At 37.9% G+C, this 19,943-nt stretch overlaps 2 protein-coding genes across 2 annotated transcripts in view; both read left to right on the plus strand.

Annotated features, from left to right (window-relative positions):
• Nucleotides 1–2,238, plus strand: part of LOC130991483 (phosphatidylinositol/phosphatidylcholine transfer protein SFH6-like) — a 52,303-nt gene extending 50,065 nt beyond the window's left edge. Inside the window, exons 4-8 of the mRNA XM_057915737.1 lie at nucleotides 2–90; nucleotides 191–237; nucleotides 380–468; nucleotides 1,080–1,213; nucleotides 1,302–2,238. Of these exons, the coding sequence (XP_057771720.1) occupies nucleotides 2–90; nucleotides 191–237; nucleotides 380–468; nucleotides 1,080–1,213; nucleotides 1,302–2,003 (1,061 nt within the window). The 3' untranslated portion in view covers nucleotides 2,004–2,238. The remainder of the gene's footprint in view (nucleotide 1; nucleotides 91–190; nucleotides 238–379; nucleotides 469–1,079; nucleotides 1,214–1,301) is intronic.
• Nucleotides 2,239–9,323: 7,085 nt separating this feature from the next.
• On the plus strand, nucleotides 9,324–11,818 carry LOC130993029 (uncharacterized). The gene is made up of 5 exons (XM_057917750.1): nucleotides 9,324–10,010; nucleotides 10,091–11,029; nucleotides 11,118–11,414; nucleotides 11,487–11,594; nucleotides 11,675–11,818. The coding sequence occupies exons 1-5, from the start codon at nucleotides 9,324–9,326 to the stop codon at nucleotides 11,816–11,818; spliced, it is 2,175 nt and encodes a 724-aa protein (XP_057773733.1).
• The last annotated feature ends 8,125 nt before the right edge of the window (nucleotides 11,819–19,943 follow it).

The raw sequence follows: 19,943 nt of genomic DNA on the forward strand, positions 1-19,943 counted from the left end.
GATAATTTGATAGCTGATGAGTTCTCAGCTGAGCTCGCTGAGGGAGTAGCTTATGTTGCTGGTAATGACGATGAATTAAGACCTGTTGTGGTAATGATTTTTTTTTTCTTTTCATTTCAACTCTTTTTAGTGTGTTAGTATATAAATTAATTTCTATATTTGATTTAAATGTATGTGGCTCAAATTTCAGATGTTTCGAATCAAGCAAGATTACCACAAATTCCATTCTCAAAAACTGTAAGCTATACTTACCATTTTTCCGTTTCTGGCCCACAGCTTAGAATTTATTTTTCACCTAACTGATAATTAAACAGTATTATTTTCTTGCATAATAATAATAATAATAATAATAATAATTTTTTCCCTTTTCTCAATATAGGTTTACAAGGTTGCTAGTGTTCACACTAGAAGTGGCCATTCAAACTATGCCCAAAAATGTTGAGCAATTTGTTCTCCTCTTTGATGCTAGTAAGTCTTCTATTATTTTTAATATATATTTTTTATATATGTGTATGCATATATAGATATATGTAGAATTAAATTTTGGTAAAGAAATTAGAGTATTTAAAGTTTTCAACACATGCTCTGTCAAACCAAATCAGAAACACAGCTTTTATCTTGAGTTGGGAGCAGCAATGAATGTGGGAATATTCCACATCCACTTCAAAAATCACTCTCAAAAATACCTTCAAAACCACAACTTTTTTGTTAAAAATTAATACCATGATCTATTTTCCAATGTCACGCCTAATTATTCAATTAATGTGACATTTAAAAATTAGATAATATGTCGGAAAGCAGGCAGATGGGGTGTCTGAAACTTTTTCAGAAATTGCCCGGAGTGCCCCTGTGGTGTCACGGTCATGGCTAGGGGTGTGTAGGGGCATTTTTGGTAGTTCAGTATTTTTGGGTGAAAGAAGTGATGCTTATTTATTCTCTTCTGTTTCTTTACCTATATGTCAGAATTATCCAACTCCCATTTGAATTTATCTTGACCTTCTTTAATTTTATAATACTACTATGATTATTGGTGTTTTTTGGGAGTTTGTTGATATTCTTGTTGACTAATGTTATTGCAGGCTTTTTCAGGTCAGCTTCGTCTTTTATGAACATGTTGTTAGCTACTTTGAAGATTCTTGGTGATCATTATCCTGGCCGCCTTCACAAGGCATTTGTGATTGATCCTCCTTCTCTATTTTCCTATCTTTGGAAGGTATATATGTGTGATTATATATATAATTTGATTTGATTTGGGGTGGTGATTTTGTTAATTAATGGTAGTTATGTGGTTGTTTATGTAGGGAGTGAAGCCGTTCGTCGAGCTGTCGTCGTCGATCGCGATCGTGTCCTCCCTCGACTTCGAGGAATCGATCGAGTTCGACGACCTGAGCTGCTACCCGCGCGCGGCCTCGCTCCGGTTCGACCCCTCGACCGCGGCCAAGCTCGGGTCGTGCTCCTCGTCCCGGTTCTCGTTCACCGTGTCGCACCACCTCGACTCGCTGAAGCCGTGGTACCTCTCGTTCGCGGACACGTCCGCATCCAAGGTGGGGCCCACGACGAGCCACCACCACCACCCCGTGGCGTTCTCGGGCCCCGCCATCTCGCCGCTCAGCGCCAGGTCGTACTCGTTCGCCTCGCCCGTGGCGAGGGGCCCGCCGCGGGGAAACTTCGACGTGGGAGGGAGGAAGGGCGGCTTCTTCCCGTCGACCCCGATGCCGCAGAGGACTCAAAAATTGGACTTCGACCCGTCCGCGATCCGTCATCCGAGGACCCCGAACCCGTCGTTCCTAAAATCGCCGGCATTGTTCTTTCGGATGGACTCCCAACCGAGCCGCGCCGAGAAGTCCCGCGATTCGTTCGCCCCGTTCTTGAAGTTCTACCGACGGCCCTACGACGAGATGATCTACAGATCGAAGATGAGGCCCCCCCTCGGGGGCCTCATCTCGATCGTGTCGCCTCAACTCAGACGCAACCGAAACATCTCGATGTCGCAAAGGTTTTGAAGTTTCTCATCATCAAGGGAAAAGAGTACATACTAGTATCATCTTCAATTAACCCAAAAAGGTCTCTTACGTATCTGATTCAATATTTGTTTTACTTAAATCTTGGAAGCTCGAAAGGGTAATACTTTTGCATAGTACACTATTTTTGTCTCCAAAAATGTGTAAAGAAATAGACTGCGTGCAATTTGGGACGTGAAATGTCGTGCAATAAATATTAATGTCGCATTTAGTGCTACACTTCGATTTGTGCAAAGGTGGGAAAAAAAAAAAAAGACAGCGTGGAAATAAGAAAGCGTGGTCGAAACGGTGAACACGACATCGAAAACCAAATCTACCAAAGAAGAAGAGATCTCTCGAGCTTCTTAAATGTTCTCATTTATGATTAATAAATGCTTGTAATTTAATTTTGTTCCTATGTTTTATTTGTTATTATTAATGTTGTGATTCTTTTGGACTTGGACTAGCTTCTTCATTGGAGTTTGTGATGTCAATACTATTTTTTTTTCAATAGTGTATTCTTATCGTATATTTAAGTTTGCATTATCATTTTTTTGAACAAAATGCAAGAAATGAAATGTTGATTTTAAACAAAAGTCAAGATCAATCATTTTTAAAATTTCAATATAGCGACCGTTTTTGCTAATTGTGTCATATGTCATAATAATAACAAAATCCAAGATAAATTGTTGTTTTGTGTTAATATAGTATATGTAGAAAGGTTCCGTTGAAAATTGAGAATTCGCGTGAACATTCGGAAATAAGTCAGTAATTTTGATGAATAGGTTAATAATTTTTATGAAAAATTATTTTGGTCTTGGTTCGAACCTTTGAGGGGACAAGATTTTCATCGATCATATTAAATAGATCATACATCTGTTCATTAGTTATATTAGTTTATTCGTAGAATTTATTGATTTGTTCATTATTTTCATTTTTAATGAAAAGTAAAATTCTCAAAATACAAATAATTTTTATAAAATAATTTAATGTTTCAAAATTTGTAAATACGATCCCTCCAAAAATAATATAAAATTGATTATATACATTTTTGGGGACAAGTAAGTTAACCTTCATATTGTTATATAATTATGTGCTATAATGATACACATACAAAAACTTATATTCGTGCTTTGCACATCGAAATAGAAGTGTTTTTTTTTCTATAAAAAAAATACAGTATTTGTACTATCCATCGAGTACATATAATTAATTAATAAAGTTAATTAGATGGGTAATTTTTTTGTGTATAATACAAACTTCAAGGACATTGTACGTAATACTAAACTAGTTTGATTCATTTGAATTCCTAGTTAGACTTATAGTTTCAATAATTAAAAATTTCAAGTAATTGACCTAAGTTTGAAACCCTTCTTCTTGTAAGCTTGTTATTGGAGGATATGGTTGTGAATATTTTATTAAAAAATTGTTGGTTTCAACAATGGCAGAGTATTTGGTAGGAATAAATGTGTCTTTTTTGCTGTTTGTAATGCAAAAGTCAAATTCGAAGCAGAGTAATTTTTTTTTTCTTCATATTATTATAACCCTAATTAACCTTATAGGGAACTGAAGTTGTCACACACAAAAATGTGCAAAGCAACACTAAAATACACACACTTGCACACATTAGAAAAAACATGCTTTTGTAACTTATTTATTTGTCCTTAACCAATCAAGGCACTTTTAGTTAAATAAAATCTCGTGTATTTTTCTCCACTGCTGTGAGATTTTGTGTTGTATTTTAGCTTGTGGTTAGCTTTGATATGGACAAAGCTTTGGTAATTTGTGTTTTTTTGTTTTTGTTTTTTTTAAAAAGTGGCTTTTTTCACTTATTCCTAAGAGTTAATCAGTGGATAAATGTCAAAGTGGCATAGATTATTTTGTACTATCTCTGTTTGAATTTGGGTTTTTGTGGTTTGTTTTGTAATGAGGCAGACTGCCTCAACAGTATTTGTTCATTCTTGAAAGTGACATGGAAGAATAAGTGATTAGATTCCTACTCTTTACTCTTAATTAGATTGATTTTAGAGGTTCAAATTAGAATTAGAATCCTTCTTTAAATTGAAAACGAGAGAATTATTTTTGAGTCGTTGAATCGCTCGAGTTTGAGTTCCATAAGGTGCAAAGATTTCGTTTTATTAATACAGAGAATTTCACGACGGATATAGTGACTTTATATGTTCAGTGCAGTATATATTCATAGTTCTCTCGAAAAAATGCAGTTACACAAATACTTGAGTCTAATCTAAGCTTGTAATTTTCTTGAGTTATATTGAATTGCAGTAGGCTTAGCAACTCTAGTCTAGCTTAGGATTATTCAAATAGTTACAGTTGATAGAATAAATTGACTTGGAGGTTAGACCTCAAACTATGAATATAAACTCAATTAACGCTGTAAATATTCTCTTAATTAATTAGTTGGCACAAGTTCTACATTCTTAATTTTGTCCTTTTTACTTTCTCGTGACCACAACTAGGAGTGTGAATTCGGATTGAGGGTATCGGGTAGTCTTTCACTGGCCTCGATACCCGTGCGGATATCGGGTACCCACATCGAATTTCGCATAGCAGCATATCCGATTTTTATTTAATTATTTATTATATATATTTTTTTCTAATTTTGTTTTGAATAAAAAGGATATTGTGATTTTTTTTAAAGAAATTTTTTAAATTCAGATTGTGGGTACCCTCTTTTTAAATTCTCACAATAATGTTTTTCTGTTTAAATGTCTCCAACTACCCTATCATGGGCTTCATCTCACATGTGATTCATATTTATTTTTTAGTCTGACAAAATCAAGGACTTACCATCTGTTTATGAGGTCAGAGGCTGTCCATAATTTAACTCAACTCGAAAATGCTAATCACTATGTATTTACCACTTATGTAGTTATATTTAATACTGATTTTTTTATAGGACCAATTAATCACAAGATATCTTATTGAATATTATAGTTTTGGACGCATTAGGCATTTTGTTTGTGGTTATATATACAAACACAAGCTAGAACTATGCCTAGGGAGTTAATTGATTGGAGATATTATTTTTCCCCGATTTATTGATGAATATATTAATATTATAATATATATAAAGTACAAAAAAGAAATGTAGCATTATTTTATTTTAGACACTTCCTTTAAGATTTTTATTTCCATTGCTTAAAATGGAATCTGGGTAAAGACAATTGTTTCATTTTGGGCTGAAAATTATCAAATATGTTGGGCTGAAAATTATTTAGAATCATGGCCCATGAAGATGTAATGCTTAGAGCTTCATTTTGGCCCAATTAAACACCACTAATAATTTACTTTCCTTTTCACTTGATTATTTAGAAGCTGGATACAATACCTCGATTTTGATTTGTAGTGATTAAACCAAGGATATAAATATGTCTCGCCTAAAGAGGTGTGATATGATTTATTCATTACTTTCTTTATCAACTTATAAATCCTCAAAGTAAATTCGTTAATCTAATGGGAAAAATAATCGCACGGGGCGGAATCACTATCCACATAAAAATGAGAATACTATTCGCATGCAGGTGTGATTGAACCAAGACCTTTAACAAAGAGAATTTTTGGATATCTCAATTTTACAACTTAAGTTAGACTTCGTTGGCAAAAAAGAAAATAGGCATTGTTGATTATACAAGTGGTAGGGATCGTCACATATTATCAAATTAATCAAATTTCATTCGAGCTTTTGATTAACCAAAAATCTTAAACTTATTTTGACCAAGCCAACATCCCTAATGAAAATAAATGATATATTGAATTTTATTGTACTCCCTCAGTCCCATGAAGCATGACCCAGTTCTTTTCGGCACAGAAATTAAGAAATTGGTATTTTGTATGTTAAGTGTGATAGGTAAAAAGGTGAATAAAGGATAAATTTTTTACTATTTTTAAAAACATATTAAGTTCCGTGAAACAAACTAAAAAAGAAACTGTATCATATTTCATGTGTGGAAGGGAGTATTATTCAACAGCCAATTATTTATATTTTCTAGTCATTGCACACTTTTGACTAACCAATATTGAATTTTTCCTTTTTTGGTCGATTCATGGAAATCAGAGTAGTACTCCATATATTTGTGTTAAATAAATGGTCTTTGATTTGATAGCTTGACCCCAAAAAATAAAGATTTCTAAATAAATAAATGATCATTTCGCCTTTCCACAAAAGTGTGCATACTATACCATTGTTGTTCGTCTCACAAATATATATGTGAAATTTTTATTTTTGAATAGGAATTTTGACAAATAAAATCATGAACTATTTTAAAATTATAATTTTAATTTAATTTTTTGAACTGTGGCAAATTAAAATATATTTTTTTTAATTTTTGTAATTTCAGCCCCCAGTTATTTTCGATCGTCGGAATATTGAATTAGTACTTACGTGGATTAGTTCGCCATATAATATTCATGTTCATTGTCGTTTGTAATAAAATTGCTGAATATTGAAAATTAGGGTGCAAATAAAGGACACAATTTCAATATGGGCGTTTACTTTGAAGGATTAGCCTTGATATATAAAAATAGTAAGGTTAATCCCTTATTTATTTGAATGATTGAAACTTTGAGATATCTCAAGGCCCTTAATTATTTATTTACATCATTTAAGCTAGTTTTGTTTGATTCTTTTCCCATTGAAAATGTGTGATTAGATATATCCTTCTATTAAGGAAAAAAATACTTAATCAAGCAAAGTAAACGCTCCCTTATAATCTAAATAAAATTTTAATTGAGATTGTACGAAACAACGTCGTTTAGGCCTCATAAAAAGAGTTGGAATTAAATCTACCCACATCAATAAAATGTCTTGCAAAACTACCCACTTTGAAAGTCAAAGCCGAAAAGTACACTTGATGGTGATGGGTTGCTTGGTTTTTTGTAAAAGTTCTTACACTTTTCTTACACAAGTACAATTGTGTAAGAAAATGTGTAAGATAGGTAGTTAAAAATGCACAAAACCAGATAAATGTGCAATTATTGTAAGATGATTGACGTATAATGCCCTACGTTTGAAAATAATGAAGGTAAGTTTGTGTATAATAAAACAGTAATACGAGGATGACAAAAATTGTACTTTAAGTATATTTGGAAACAAAAAAAAATTATGAACCTAATGTATACATTATCCGCCAGTAAAACATAGCCGCTAGCATTAGCCGCCGGGTTTTTTTAAACCCGGCGGCTAATGCTAGCGGCTATGTTTTACTGGCGGATAATGTATACATTAGGTTCATAATTTTTTTTTGTTTCCAAATATACTTAAAGTACAATTTTTGTCATCCTCGTATTACTGTTTTATTATACACAAACTTACCTTAATTTTGTATTTCTTTTTTTAAAATATATTCTATGAAGTAGAAATACATAATAGGCTTCTATTTAGACAAATTTGGATTATAGTGGTGTAATAAGTCTCGAATTTTTTATTTTATTTTATTTAACAGGAATTAATATAGCCTAACACATAAAATAATAGAAAATGTTGGATAAAAATAATATATAATCATATATTATGAAACAGTAAAATACTAGAGAGCCTACCATATAATTATCCGCCAGTAATTCGTATCCTCTAGAATTAGCCGCGTGAAAGAAACCCTAAGCGGCTACTTCTAGCGGATACTTTTTACTGGCGGATAATAGTACCATGTCATTTATTACTGCTTTTTATATCACAATATATATAAATTTTATTTATTATCGTTCCAATTAATGGTTGTTGTATTTTTTTCAATTTTGAAGAGCTAAAGCTAATTTAATTGTGATTGGACAATTCAACCGGCAAGGGTGAAGCTTTATAGGGTGGGAATCTATAGGCTTTGCAGCAAATTAAGTCACGGGCGGCTAGAATTGAGCGGGCACGGCTTTTGTGGGATTTGTTTGAAAAAATTGAAGCTTTGATAAGAGAGATAAATTGGGTAGGGCCCATTTACACAATATTTTATGTTAAATTAGGGTTAAGAAGTAGAGAAGCAGCCGCGCACTTGAGAGAAGGAAAAAATCAGCCGCTGGAGGAAAAAATCCATTGTTTTGGTTCCTCTTCTTCAAATCAGCCGCACTCCACTTGAGAGAAGGAAAAAATCAGCCCATTTACACAATATTTTACACAATTCACGCCATGGCTTCTTCTTCAAACCAAGTAAGTATACTTGTTATTTGTTTTGTATATGTTAGATATATTTATATGTTAAGAATCTATATGTTTTGTATATGTTTCGAATTTTGTATATTTTTAAGTAAGTATATGTTTTGTATGTTTCGAATTTTTATATGTTTTGTATATGGGTGAATTTTTATGTTAGAATCATTATGTTAGAATTTATATGTTTGTATGTTACAATTTATATGTTTCGAATTTTCATATGTTTTGTATAGTATTGAATTTTGATTTAGATATAGTATTTGTTAGATTTATTTATATGTTTCGTATATGTTAGATATAGTGTAGTTGAGTGCTGTTACAAGTTTGAGTATAGTTTCATTGTTGTTAGAATTTTTATTTAGTTGAAGCATATTTAGATATATTTAATCGTCTATTTAGATCATTAGGTTAATTTTACTGTATTACGCATAAAATAATACTCCCTCCGTCCGCCAAAAGTGTACCACTTTGGCTAGGCACGGGATTTAATAAAATTGGTAATGATTTTGATGTAGTGGAGAAAGGGTCCCACCACTTTATGAGATGTGTGGTTGAAATTGAATTTGGAGTGGTTTTTTTGTAAATAAAGAGTGTTTGTAAGGATAAAATATTAAAGTGGATGGTGGGATCATTTCCAAAAAAGGAAAGTGGTATACTCTTTGCGGACGCCAAATATAGTAAAAATGGTACACTTTTGGCGGACGGAGGGAGTAACGTTTTTTTGGTTATTCAGAATTTAAAAATTTATAACATACTAATAAAAACATATAGAACCATAATTACCTAATATCCGCCAGTAATTAATCTTTTTAAGAAGTAGCCGCCGGGTTTGAAAACACCAGGCGGCTACTTCTTAAAAAAATTAATTACTGGCGGATACTTGTTTATTGTGGTTCTATATTTTTTTATTTATGTTTCTAGTAATTTAATAGTTAATTATGCATTATTATTAGTTGATGTTTGTTAATTCATTATGTTTTGTAAATTGAGTTATTTTTTGTATTGAATAGGTCCCTTATTCGAGGCCCGAGCAAATCAATCGTGTGGCAGTTGAGATCAGTACGTACAACAATATTAGTTACCTATCGACAGTAGTCTCGAGACTAAACGAAATTGGCGGTTTTGCACTGGAGAATACGTTCAGGCATGGGTGCTTTGGGATGATGTTGGATTGGCAGCCGGGCCAGAAGTGCAATGCTGCATTGCACCATATTGTCTCTCGTCATCTTAAGATCACGAGAGACGATGGGGATGATGAGATCTGCTTCTACATCAACGGGAGGAACGTTGAGTTTACTCCGAGAGATTTCGCTCTCGTGACAGGATTGTCCTTTGGGGATGATCCTTTTGACCCCGAGGCTGAGCACGATCTGAGTCGGGCTCATACATTTAGACAATTTTGCCGCTCTCAACCGGTGTCAGTGCGGGAGCTGGCGGATATATATTTCGACACCGTCAATCCAGTGGTTGACACCGACGGCGGGTTGTACCTCCGTGTGGCCCACTTGTTGGTGCTACACGCATTTGTATTAGGAGTGGACGTGCGCCGACCCGTGCAGTCCTGGACTTGGAAGCTGGTGGATGATTTGCCGACCTTTTCCAGATTTCCTTGGGGATCGTGCGCGTATAGAAGCTTGAACTACAGGTTGAAGCACAGCACAATCAAAAAGGATTGTAAAAAGTATCACTTCTACGGTCCTTCTTGGGCCCTATTCATTTGGGGTCTTGAGAAAATTCCCTATTTGGGCCCAGCCATAGCCATATGCAATGCGGGGGTTTACCCTAGATTTCGGAGGTGGACGTTCGTGAAGACCAAGTTGGATGGGTTACAGAGTTATTTTGAGTCTCCGGTAATAATTTAGTTGTTTATTTGTTAATATTATTTTAGTTTATGAATATTAATGTTTGACTACATTTTTTTTGTTTCTAGGAGAACGGGATATGGGAGATGGTCCCCGATGAGTACGAGGCCAAGACATCTTACTGGCTATCGGTGGCAGGCGTCAATGCCGGGATAGGGGTTCGAGTACCAGAGCCGGCAGTCTTTGGTCATAGGCAGCCTCGGCAGCGCTACACTGGTGGGGACCACAACGAGGATGCTCCTGAGCATCAACCTCGGCGTCGCAGTATGAGACAGGATACTGGCAAGCGCCCGAGGGGACAAATAGTGGACACCTCATCGAGCAGCAGCCATCACGATCAGAGCATTGGGGGCGATCACCCCGTTGATTCTGGTCGAAGGTCTCACAGTCACAGAGCCCCGAGGCCTAGGCACGAGGATGCTCCTGCACCTTCACAGTGGAGCGAGGAGGATTGGCAGCGCATGCAGCACATGATGCGCGAGAGTGAGGAACGGGTAGCGAGGACCGTGGAGGACAGCCTGTTCAGGAGGATTAAGAGATATTTCGAGGACAAGTTCGATGCTATGCGTTGCCGATGCTCGCATAGCACTGATGTTCACGTGCCCAGACCTGCTCCACGATCTCACTCTGACAGGAGACGCGAGCCCCAGCCCGAGCCCGACTCCGATCCGGCGCAGCCTACATCCTCAGAGGCCCCATCGCATCACCAATCCCCTGCACATGAGTCTCCTGCACGAGAGGTGGGACAGACTACTGGTGATGCCATGCACACCCCGCAGTGGCAGCATGATCCGTTTGGTGGCCCGACTAGTTTTGGGCATGTGCAGACTCCGCACATGGGTGTCCACCACATGCCCACATTCGAGGCGTCCAGTTCTTATGGTGGGCCACGCTACTCGTGGGCTGAGCCGAGCACGAGTTCAGCATACCCTTTTGAGCCGGCCCGTTCTTCGGCTCCGATCCTGACTCAAGATGAGATGCACGAGTATTGGAAGCAGTTTAGAGGGGTATGTTGTCGTTGCATTAAATTTACAAGTCATTTAATTTAAATTATGTCAACATTGTTTAACTTGCGTTGTTTTATGTGAATTATAGGGAGTTTCTGAGGCAGTTTCTGAGGCAGTAGCTGCTGTTCCCCTCAGTATTTGTGCACCGGAGGCTCCACGCAGAAGTCGCCGAGAACGGAACCCGTCGGCTGCACTTCGATCACCATACGTGCACAGCGCCGTGCCGAGACCCGTCGACTCACAGTATGTTGACGGGTTTGACCGTATGATGAAAGCTGGCAACCGTGGCAACTACCGGACGATGTCGGTGGCAGAGAGCGAACACCCTCTCCCGTTTAGCTTTTGGACCACTATGCAAAACACGAGAAGAGACCTCTCGTCCAATGTTGGTTAATTTATGAATCAGTTGTTATCATGTAAGTCTGGTCACTTGTTACTAACATTTAAGTACGTGCAGGCTGTTGATTGCTACATGATGACGATGAGATCGAGGTTGATGAGGGGTGATGACTTGATAGACGGTGTTGATGCGAGGACCACCATCGTATTGGATACAGAGTTATTCGTAAGCATTTAATTAAATATTATTATTGGATACAGAATTATAATCAAATATGCTTTTAATATAATGTTTAATTGCTGCAGAAATATTTCGATGATGAATTCACGCAGTTGAAGTCAGCGTGGCGGGAAATGTTTCCCGCGAAGGCAGAAGGGCGGTTTATATATTCCGACGGAGTTTTTGCGTCGTGGCAACCGCATTCCAAGAAGATGTATATGGTGCATTGATAACACTCATATTTCCATGGTTTTTAATATTCATATGATGTTAATTTTATAGGAAATTGAGTGTTGAATGATTGTTTTGTGCTTAATTTGCTTTATCTTGTGAAACATGATTCTTACTCGAACTTTGAAGGAATTTGCAGATTTATTGAGTTCGAATTTGGAACAATGTTCTGAAATAGAAGTTGTAGATTGTCTCGATACGAGTTCGTGAGCGCAAACGGATCATAAATCGGAGTTCGGACGAGAAAGCTATGGCCGAAACAAAAACGTCGCGCGCAGCAGTCAAAATTCGGCGACCTAAACGGCGATCGCCGAATTTTGGAGATTTTATGAGAAAAATCGGCGACCAAAACGGCGACCGCCGAACGGGTCGCCGTTTTCCCTGTTCAGATTTTGGCCTTGAGGAAGAAAAACGGCGATCGCCGTTTTTGGAGGATTTTTAGGCCATTTTCGGCGACCAGTTCGGCGACCGCCGAACGGGTCGCCGTTTTTAGGCGTGTTTCCGTTTCCTTCCGCGTTTTTACGTTTTTCCAAGTTATTTTCGAGCTCAAACTCTGTATTTTACCCTAAGACTATAAATAGGTCCTCTTTTGACCTATCTAGGGTGTCCAGCTTTAGTTTTTCAGTTCTCAACTTTTATATTTCAGTTTCATAGCTTTAGATATTTTTAGCTTTCCAGTTTTTACTGCTTGGATTGGATTTCCACAAGATTGAAGATTCAAGCTGCTACAATTGTTTTATTCAGAGTTTTATTTAATTCAGTTCTTACAATTGCGTTCAATTTAATTATGTTTATGTTTTATTTTATTATGTCTGGCTAGTCTTTTAATCTGAACCTAGGGTTTGTATATAGCTGTTTAATTATGTGTTTTTGATTTATTGATATCAATTTGCCCTCCAACTTATGATTCATGATTCCTGGTGCCTGTTCTCTTGTGAATTATCTGATCAATGATTTACATGTTTAGCTGTTCAATTTGAGTCTTGAATGCGATAATTGTTCAACCGATTCAGGAATGCATGATATAGTGTTAGCCTTGAGTCTTGAATGCGATAGGTGAAGCTATAGGAAGCTATTCTTTATGTGCTATTTGGAGTTAATTTATTCCTTGGAGTCTTGAATGCGAAAAGGGATTAATTAATCTACGTTCATAGGTGGTCGTTAGAGACGCTTGTGAATAATATAGTGATCTTTCATCAGGGTTGGATTAAAATTGGTAATTGAATCAATAAGTTGAATGCATGTAGTTGATTGGTGAAAATACATCCCTAGGGTCAGAGCTGTCCTTTTATTTGAGTTAATTATCATAGTTTATATGCTCTTTAGTTTTATTTAGTTAATCTTAGTTCAATATTCACCTTCATAATCGTTTCACTTGCATACTGTGAGAGTTTGTGTAGGAAATAGATAGAGTGATTTCGTTCTACAGTCCCTGTGGATACGATATCCGATTGCTGTTTATACTACGATTACACCGTGTTAGTTGCGGTATTTTTGTTGCTAATAAAATAGTGATCAACTTTTTGGCGCCGTTGCCGGGGACTGTTTAGATTTTGCTTTAATATTTCCAATAGGACTTTATAGTACTGCAAGTTTTTTTTTGTTTTTATTTTTCTTTTCTGATCTTTTTGCTGTTTCTGTAGGTTGCATATGAACACACGATCTCACGGAAATCCTCTATTTGAGTTTGACCCTGAAATCAATAAAACCTTGCGCAACCTAAAGAAGCAGAACGATCAAGTTGAGACAGAAACGATGGCTACTCCAGAGCAAATCCAAATTCGAGCTTTGCAAGAGCAGTTGAAGAAGCTGCTTGATGCACAGGAGACAAGAGAGGCTCGGAAACAACCAGCCATCAATGAAGCGTTCATACCACAGTATGTGTACCAAGAGCCCCCACGAGTGAACGTTAACAACTTTGAGCTGAAAACGGGTTTGATCACGATGGTCCAACAGAGCCAATATGGTGGACAAGCGATTGAAGACCCTAATGCGCACCTGGCGCATTTCCTGGAGCTGTGTAGCACGGTGAAGATGAATGGTGTCCCTGATGACATTATCCGTCTTCGTCTTTTTCCCTTCTCACTGCGGGATAAGGCGAAGTCGTGGTATCATACGCTGCAGCTGGGAGAGAATATCGTGTGGGAGGATTTAGCTCATGCATTCCTACGCAAGTTTCATCCACCTGGCCTTACGTTGAAGTTGAAGATGGACATCGTGCAGTTTCAACAGTACGATGGAGAAAAGCTAGCGGAGACTTGGGAGCGGTATCAGGAGAAGCTCAGAAAGTGCCCAAGCCACGGATTTGATGAAGGCACGCTCATTATCATGTTCTACAATGCTTGTGGAGAGCGTACAAGAATGCATTTGGACACAGCTGCAGGAGGTTCTCTGCTTCAGAAAGGCAGTTCAGAGGCTTGGAACATCATAGAGAGTATGGCTGCTACAAGCTACCAATGGCCAGTAGAAAGAGTACAATTGAAGAGGGTGGCAGCTGCCTCCAGTTCTGATCCTATGGCAGCAATGGTTACTCAACAGGCAGCGATGGCTACACAGCTGGCAGAGCTGACTGCAAAAATTGGTGAATTGAATGCTGGACGTCATGAGCAAGCTGTGATAGACCCATCAGGCTTGGGAAACGTCAATTATATCAATGACAGAAATTATGGGAATTTTCAGCAAGGACAGCCAGGGATGTATAACAGAGGTCAGCCATATCAGCAGGGTCAGCAGCAGTTTCAGCCAGGAGCACGTCCGCACCCAAATCTTTCCTATGGAAACCCAAACAATGCTGTGCAACCTCCACCGGGATTTTCTGTTTCTAGTGGGGGAGTCATCAATGAGCCAAAGAAGGATTCGATGGAGGACATGATGAAGCAGATGCTCATGAAGATGACTGGGATGGAGGTGAATGTTGGAAATAAAATCTCTAACATGGAGAATAATTTCTCAGCATTATCTAAGCAGGTACAGATGTTAGAGAATCAAGTTGGTCAGATTGCCAACCAAGCGGCGGCGCAGCACAAGCCGGGCCAATTCCCAAGCAACACTACTGTCAATCCTAAGGGCCAATGCAATGCTATTTTTGATGGCACTTTGTCTACAAAAGAGATGAGGATGAGCAAGGAGCATGAATCTCTGATTGAGGAACCACACAAGGCTCCTATTCCACTTAGGGAATACATCCCAAAGGCTCCATTCCCCCGTAGGCTGATGAAAAGAGAGGTGCTTGAAGAGCAATATGCTGTGAAGCCGAGCAAAAATGTGGATGCCAAGGAAATCAAGCTGGAGATCTCCCATTGCAAGAATGAGAAAAAAATTGCCAATCCCGAGGAGACAGAGCATAGACGTATAGTGGATGAGCTAGAGAGACTACTTGAAGAATCGGACCGGCATGCACAGCCTCAAACTCTCTCAAAATTGCAGGATTCCAAGGAAAAAGAAGAAAATATAGTTGTTCACACCAAGAAGATGGGTGATGAGGATAAGAAAATTCCGCAGGCGACAGCTGTGGGCACTGAGCTGCCAATGAAGCTACTATCGAAGAAGAAAGATCCGGGTAGCTTCACCATTGAGTGCGAGATTGGAGGAGAGCTCTTTCCCAAGGCTCTTTGTGATCTAGGGGCAAGTGTCAATGTGATGCCCATCTCTGTTTTCAAGCGGTTGGGAATTGGAGATCTCAAGCCGACTTCGATGGAGATTCAAATGGCGGATAGATCAAGAGTGAAGCCGAGAGGAAAGCTTGAAGACATCTTTGTGAAGGTTGACAAGCTCGTCTTCCCTACGGATTTCTTGGTCCTCGATATTCCTGAAGATGCAAATCCGCCGTTGATTCTTGGTCGATCATTCTTAGCTACGGGGCGAGCTATGATAGATGTGCCAAATGGAAGAGTTATCTTTCACGCAGCTGATGCGCATGAGTCCTCTGTCTCTGTTCGTGTTAGGCGGTCTGTCACGCCCGCTGCGTTTGATGTTCATTGAGACCATGAGGTATCGTCGAGCTCTAGACGTTAAATTAAGCACTTGTTGGGAGGTAACCCAACCGTTTTCTTTGTTTTGTTTTCTTTCTTTTAGTTTTTTTTTTTTTGTTTCTTTGTTTTCTTTGTTTTGTTTGGTGTTTTAGTGCAGTGTTGAGCTTGGAAGATGCGGGAACTCGCGCCTTGTTCATACCACCACCATGGAGCATGTTTTTCTGTGAGTAGTGACACACATATCATCATCCCTCCAAACTTATTTTTGAACTTATGTTCTGTAATAAGTTTGGGGGAGGGGGGTGAGAATAGATATGTGTATCACTTTTATCTTTTTGTTGGCTTTATTGTTTTATCCTGCTTGGTTGGTGGTGTGTGTTTGTTTTATTTTTGAGTTAGTTATTACTCCATTAGATTTCTGGTGAGATGCCAATGATGATTTCTGTGAAAAAAAAATTGAATTTGATTTTCTTTGATGATTTAAGCATAATTGGAACTAATTTGCATAATTCTAGAGTGATTTTGACCTTAAATTTTGGACGTTGAATAAATCTGTGAGATTTTGAGCCATAACTGTTTATCATACACAGTTTATTCTTTGTTGTGAGTTTTGTCATGCATGTGGTGATCTTCTAGAACTTGCCATGGTTTCTGTGTCGAGGTTGCTGTTGTGCCCAGGATTAGGAGATGATTTTAGGCCATCTTTTGTTAGCCTCATTATTTTCCCAAACACTGTCCTTAACGAAAAAAATTTATCCTTTGTTATCCACTTTGAGCCTATTTAGCTTTTATTCTTTAGCCGGATGATAGGGGGTGATGAAGTATATGGGAATCTTTGTGTGGTGAATATCATAGTGGTTCATGAAAAAGAAGGGATGATATTATGATACTATTTACTCTTATGAGCTCTAGAAAAGTTGTGGAAAGAAAAGAAAAAAAAAAATTGTTCAAGAAAAAGAAAAAAAAAAGAAGAAAAAAAAAAGAAAAGAGAAAGAAAGAGAAAAAAATGTAAAGTCGAGTGTTTATTGAGAAATTGGTTAGAAAATCGACTTTGTTTGTTGGAAATAAATGGAGAGCATAAAAGAGTGGTTAGTTCTGCATTGTGATGATTAAATCCCTTGAGTTGTGTTGATTATGGTGATATAGTTGGGTGGAAGATGGAATTTATTCCATACTTGATCTGTGAAGTCATAAGGTTGGTGTTCTTGATTTATTTGAGTCACTTAGTCTATATTTCCCTACCTTAACCAATGTCCCTACATTATAACCCGAAGAAAAAGACCTTTTTGATCTTAGTCCTGGCACACTTTTAGCGATGGAGATTGTAGACGATTGGCAAGCTTATGGTAAGTGATCTATATTGCATTGAATTCGATGAGAGTATACACGTCCCGTTCCATCAAATTGAGAGTTGAGTGATACACATACCTTGTGAGATTCAATTGTTTGGAATGATGAGGTTGATTTTACTATAGGTTATGTTTATTGGTGAATTTTGTGCTTGATTATTGAGGATTTGAGAATTCTATCATTCTTTATTTTTCGGAGGCATCGATGAGCTAGATTTCTTACCCATTCGTGTTATTGATTTTATTCTTCCCATTATTCGAGGACGAACAATGGCTTAAGTTTGGGGGAGTTGATAACACTCATATTTCCATGGTTTTTAATATTCATATGATGTTAATTTTATAGGAAATTGAGTGTTGAATGATTGTTTTGTGCTTAATTTGCTTTATCTTGTGAAACATGATTCTTACTCGAACTTTGAAGGAATTCGCAGATTTATTGAGTTCGAATTTGGAACAATGTTCTGAAATAGAAGTTGTAGATTGTCTCGATACGAGTTCGTGAGCGCAAACGGATCATAAATCAGAGTTCGGACGAGAAAGTTATGGCCGAAACAAAAACGTCGCGCGCAGCAGTCAAAATTCGGCGACCTAAACGGCGATCGCCGAATTTTGGAGATTTTATGAGAAAAATCGGCGACCAAAACGGCGACCGCCGAACGGGTCGCCGTTTTCCCTGTTCAGATTTTGGCCTTGAGGAAGAAAAACGGCGATCGCCGTTTTTGGAGGATTTTTAGGCCATTTTCGGCGACCAGTTCGGCGACCGCCGAACGGGTCGCCGTTTTTAGGCGTGTTTCCGTTTCCTTCCGCGTTTTTACGTTTTTCCAAGTTATTTTCGAGCTCAAACTCTGTATTTTACCCTAAGACTATAAATAGGTCCTCTTTTGACCTATCTAGGGTGTCCAGCTTTAGTTTTTCAGTTCTCAACTTTTATATTTCAGTTTCATAGCTTTAGATATTTTTAGCTTTCCAGTTTTTACTGCTTGGATTGGATTTCCACAAGATTGAAGATTCAAGCTGCTACAATTGTTTTATTCAGAGTTTTATTTAATTCAGTTCTTACAATTGCGTTCAATTTAATTATGTTTATGTTTTATTTTATTATGTCTGGCTAGTCTTTTAATCTGAACCTAGGGTTTGTATATAGCTGTTTAATTATGTGTTTTTGATTTATTGATATCAATTTGCCCTCCAACTTATGATTCATGATTCCTGGTGCCTGTTCTCTTGTGAATTATCTGATCAATGATTTACATGTTTAGCTGTTCAATTTGAGTCTTGAATGCGATAATTGTTCAACCGATTCAGGAATGCATGATATAGTGTTAGCCTTGAGTCTTGAATGCGATAGGTGAAGCTATAGGAAGCTATTCTTTATGTGCTATTTGGAGTTAATTTATTCCTTGGAGTCTTGAATGCGAAAAGGGATTAATTAATCTACGTTCATAGGTGGTCGTTAGAGACGCTTGTGAATAATATAGTGATCTTTCATCAGGGTTGGATTAAAATTGGTAATTGAATCAATAAGTTGAATGCATGTAGTTGATTGGTGAAAATACATCCCTAGGGTCAGAGCTGTCCTTTTATTTGAGTTAATTATCATAGTTTATATGCTCTTTAGTTTTATTTAGTTAATCTTAGTTCAATATTCACCTTCATAATCGTTTCACTTGCATACTGTGAGAGTTTGTGTAGGAAATAGATAGAGTGATTTCGTTCTACAGTCCCTGTGGATACGATATCCGATTGCTGTTTATACTACGATTACACCGTGTTAGTTGCGGTATTTTTGTTGCTAATAAAATAGTGATCAACTTTTTGGCGCCGTTGCCGGGGACTGTTTAGATTTTGCTTTAATATTTCCAATAGGACTTTATAGTACTGCAAGTTTTTTTTTGTTTTTATTTTTCTTTTCTGATCTTTTTGCTGTTTCTGTAGGTTGCATATGAACACACGATCTCACGGAAATCCTCTATTTGAGTTTGACCCTGAAATCAATAAAACCTTGCGCAACCTAAAGAAGCAGAACGATCAAGTTGAGACAGAAACGATGGCTACTCCAGAGCAAATCCAAATTCGAGCTTTGCAAGAGCAGTTGAAGAAGCTGCTTGATGCACAGGAGACAAGAGAGGCTCGGAAACAACCAGCCATCAATGAAGCGTTCATACCACAGTATGTGTACCAAGAGCCCCCACGAGTGAACGTTAACAACTTTGAGCTGAAAACGGGTTTGATCACGATGGTCCAACAGAGCCAATATGGTGGACAAGCGATTGAAGACCCTAATGCGCACCTGGCGCATTTCCTGGAGCTGTGTAGCACGGTGAAGATGAATGGTGTCCCTGATGACATTATCCGTCTTCGTCTTTTTCCCTTCTCACTGCGGGATAAGGCGAAGTCGTGGTATCATACGCTGCAGCTGGGAGAGAATATCGTGTGGGAGGATTTAGCTCATGCATTCCTACGCAAGTTTCATCCACCTGGCCTTACGTTGAAGTTGAAGATGGACATCGTGCAGTTTCAACAGTACGATGGAGAAAAGCTAGCGGAGACTTGGGAGCGGTATCAGGAGAAGCTCAGAAAGTGCCCAAGCCACGGATTTGATGAAGGCACGCTCATTATCATGTTCTACAATGCTTGTGGAGAGCGTACAAGAATGCATTTGGACACAGCTGCAGGAGGTTCTCTGCTTCAGAAAGGCAGTTCAGAGGCTTGGAACATCATAGAGAGTATGGCTGCTACAAGCTACCAATGGCCAGTAGAAAGAGTACAATTGAAGAGGGTGGCAGCTGCCTCCAGTTCTG

This window comes from Salvia miltiorrhiza, chromosome 7 (assembly GCF_028751815.1).
Source record: "Salvia miltiorrhiza cultivar Shanhuang (shh) chromosome 7, IMPLAD_Smil_shh, whole genome shotgun sequence".
Classification (NCBI taxonomy): domain Eukaryota; kingdom Viridiplantae; phylum Streptophyta; class Magnoliopsida; order Lamiales; family Lamiaceae; genus Salvia; species Salvia miltiorrhiza.

Bases quoted from the DNA above. Each gene is read 5' to 3' on its own strand.
- LOC130993029 (XM_057917750.1), top strand. From the start codon at position 9,324: ATGTTGGATTGGCAGCCGGGCCAGAAGTGCAATGCTGCATTGCACCAT. The intron at 11,030-11,117 runs GTATGTTGTCGT...TGTGAATTATAG, and splicing joins ATTGGAAGCAGTTTAGAGGG to GGAGTTTCTGAGGCAGTTTC. The intron at 11,595-11,674 runs GTAAGCATTTAA...TAATTGCTGCAG, and splicing joins TATTGGATACAGAGTTATTC to AAATATTTCGATGATGAATT.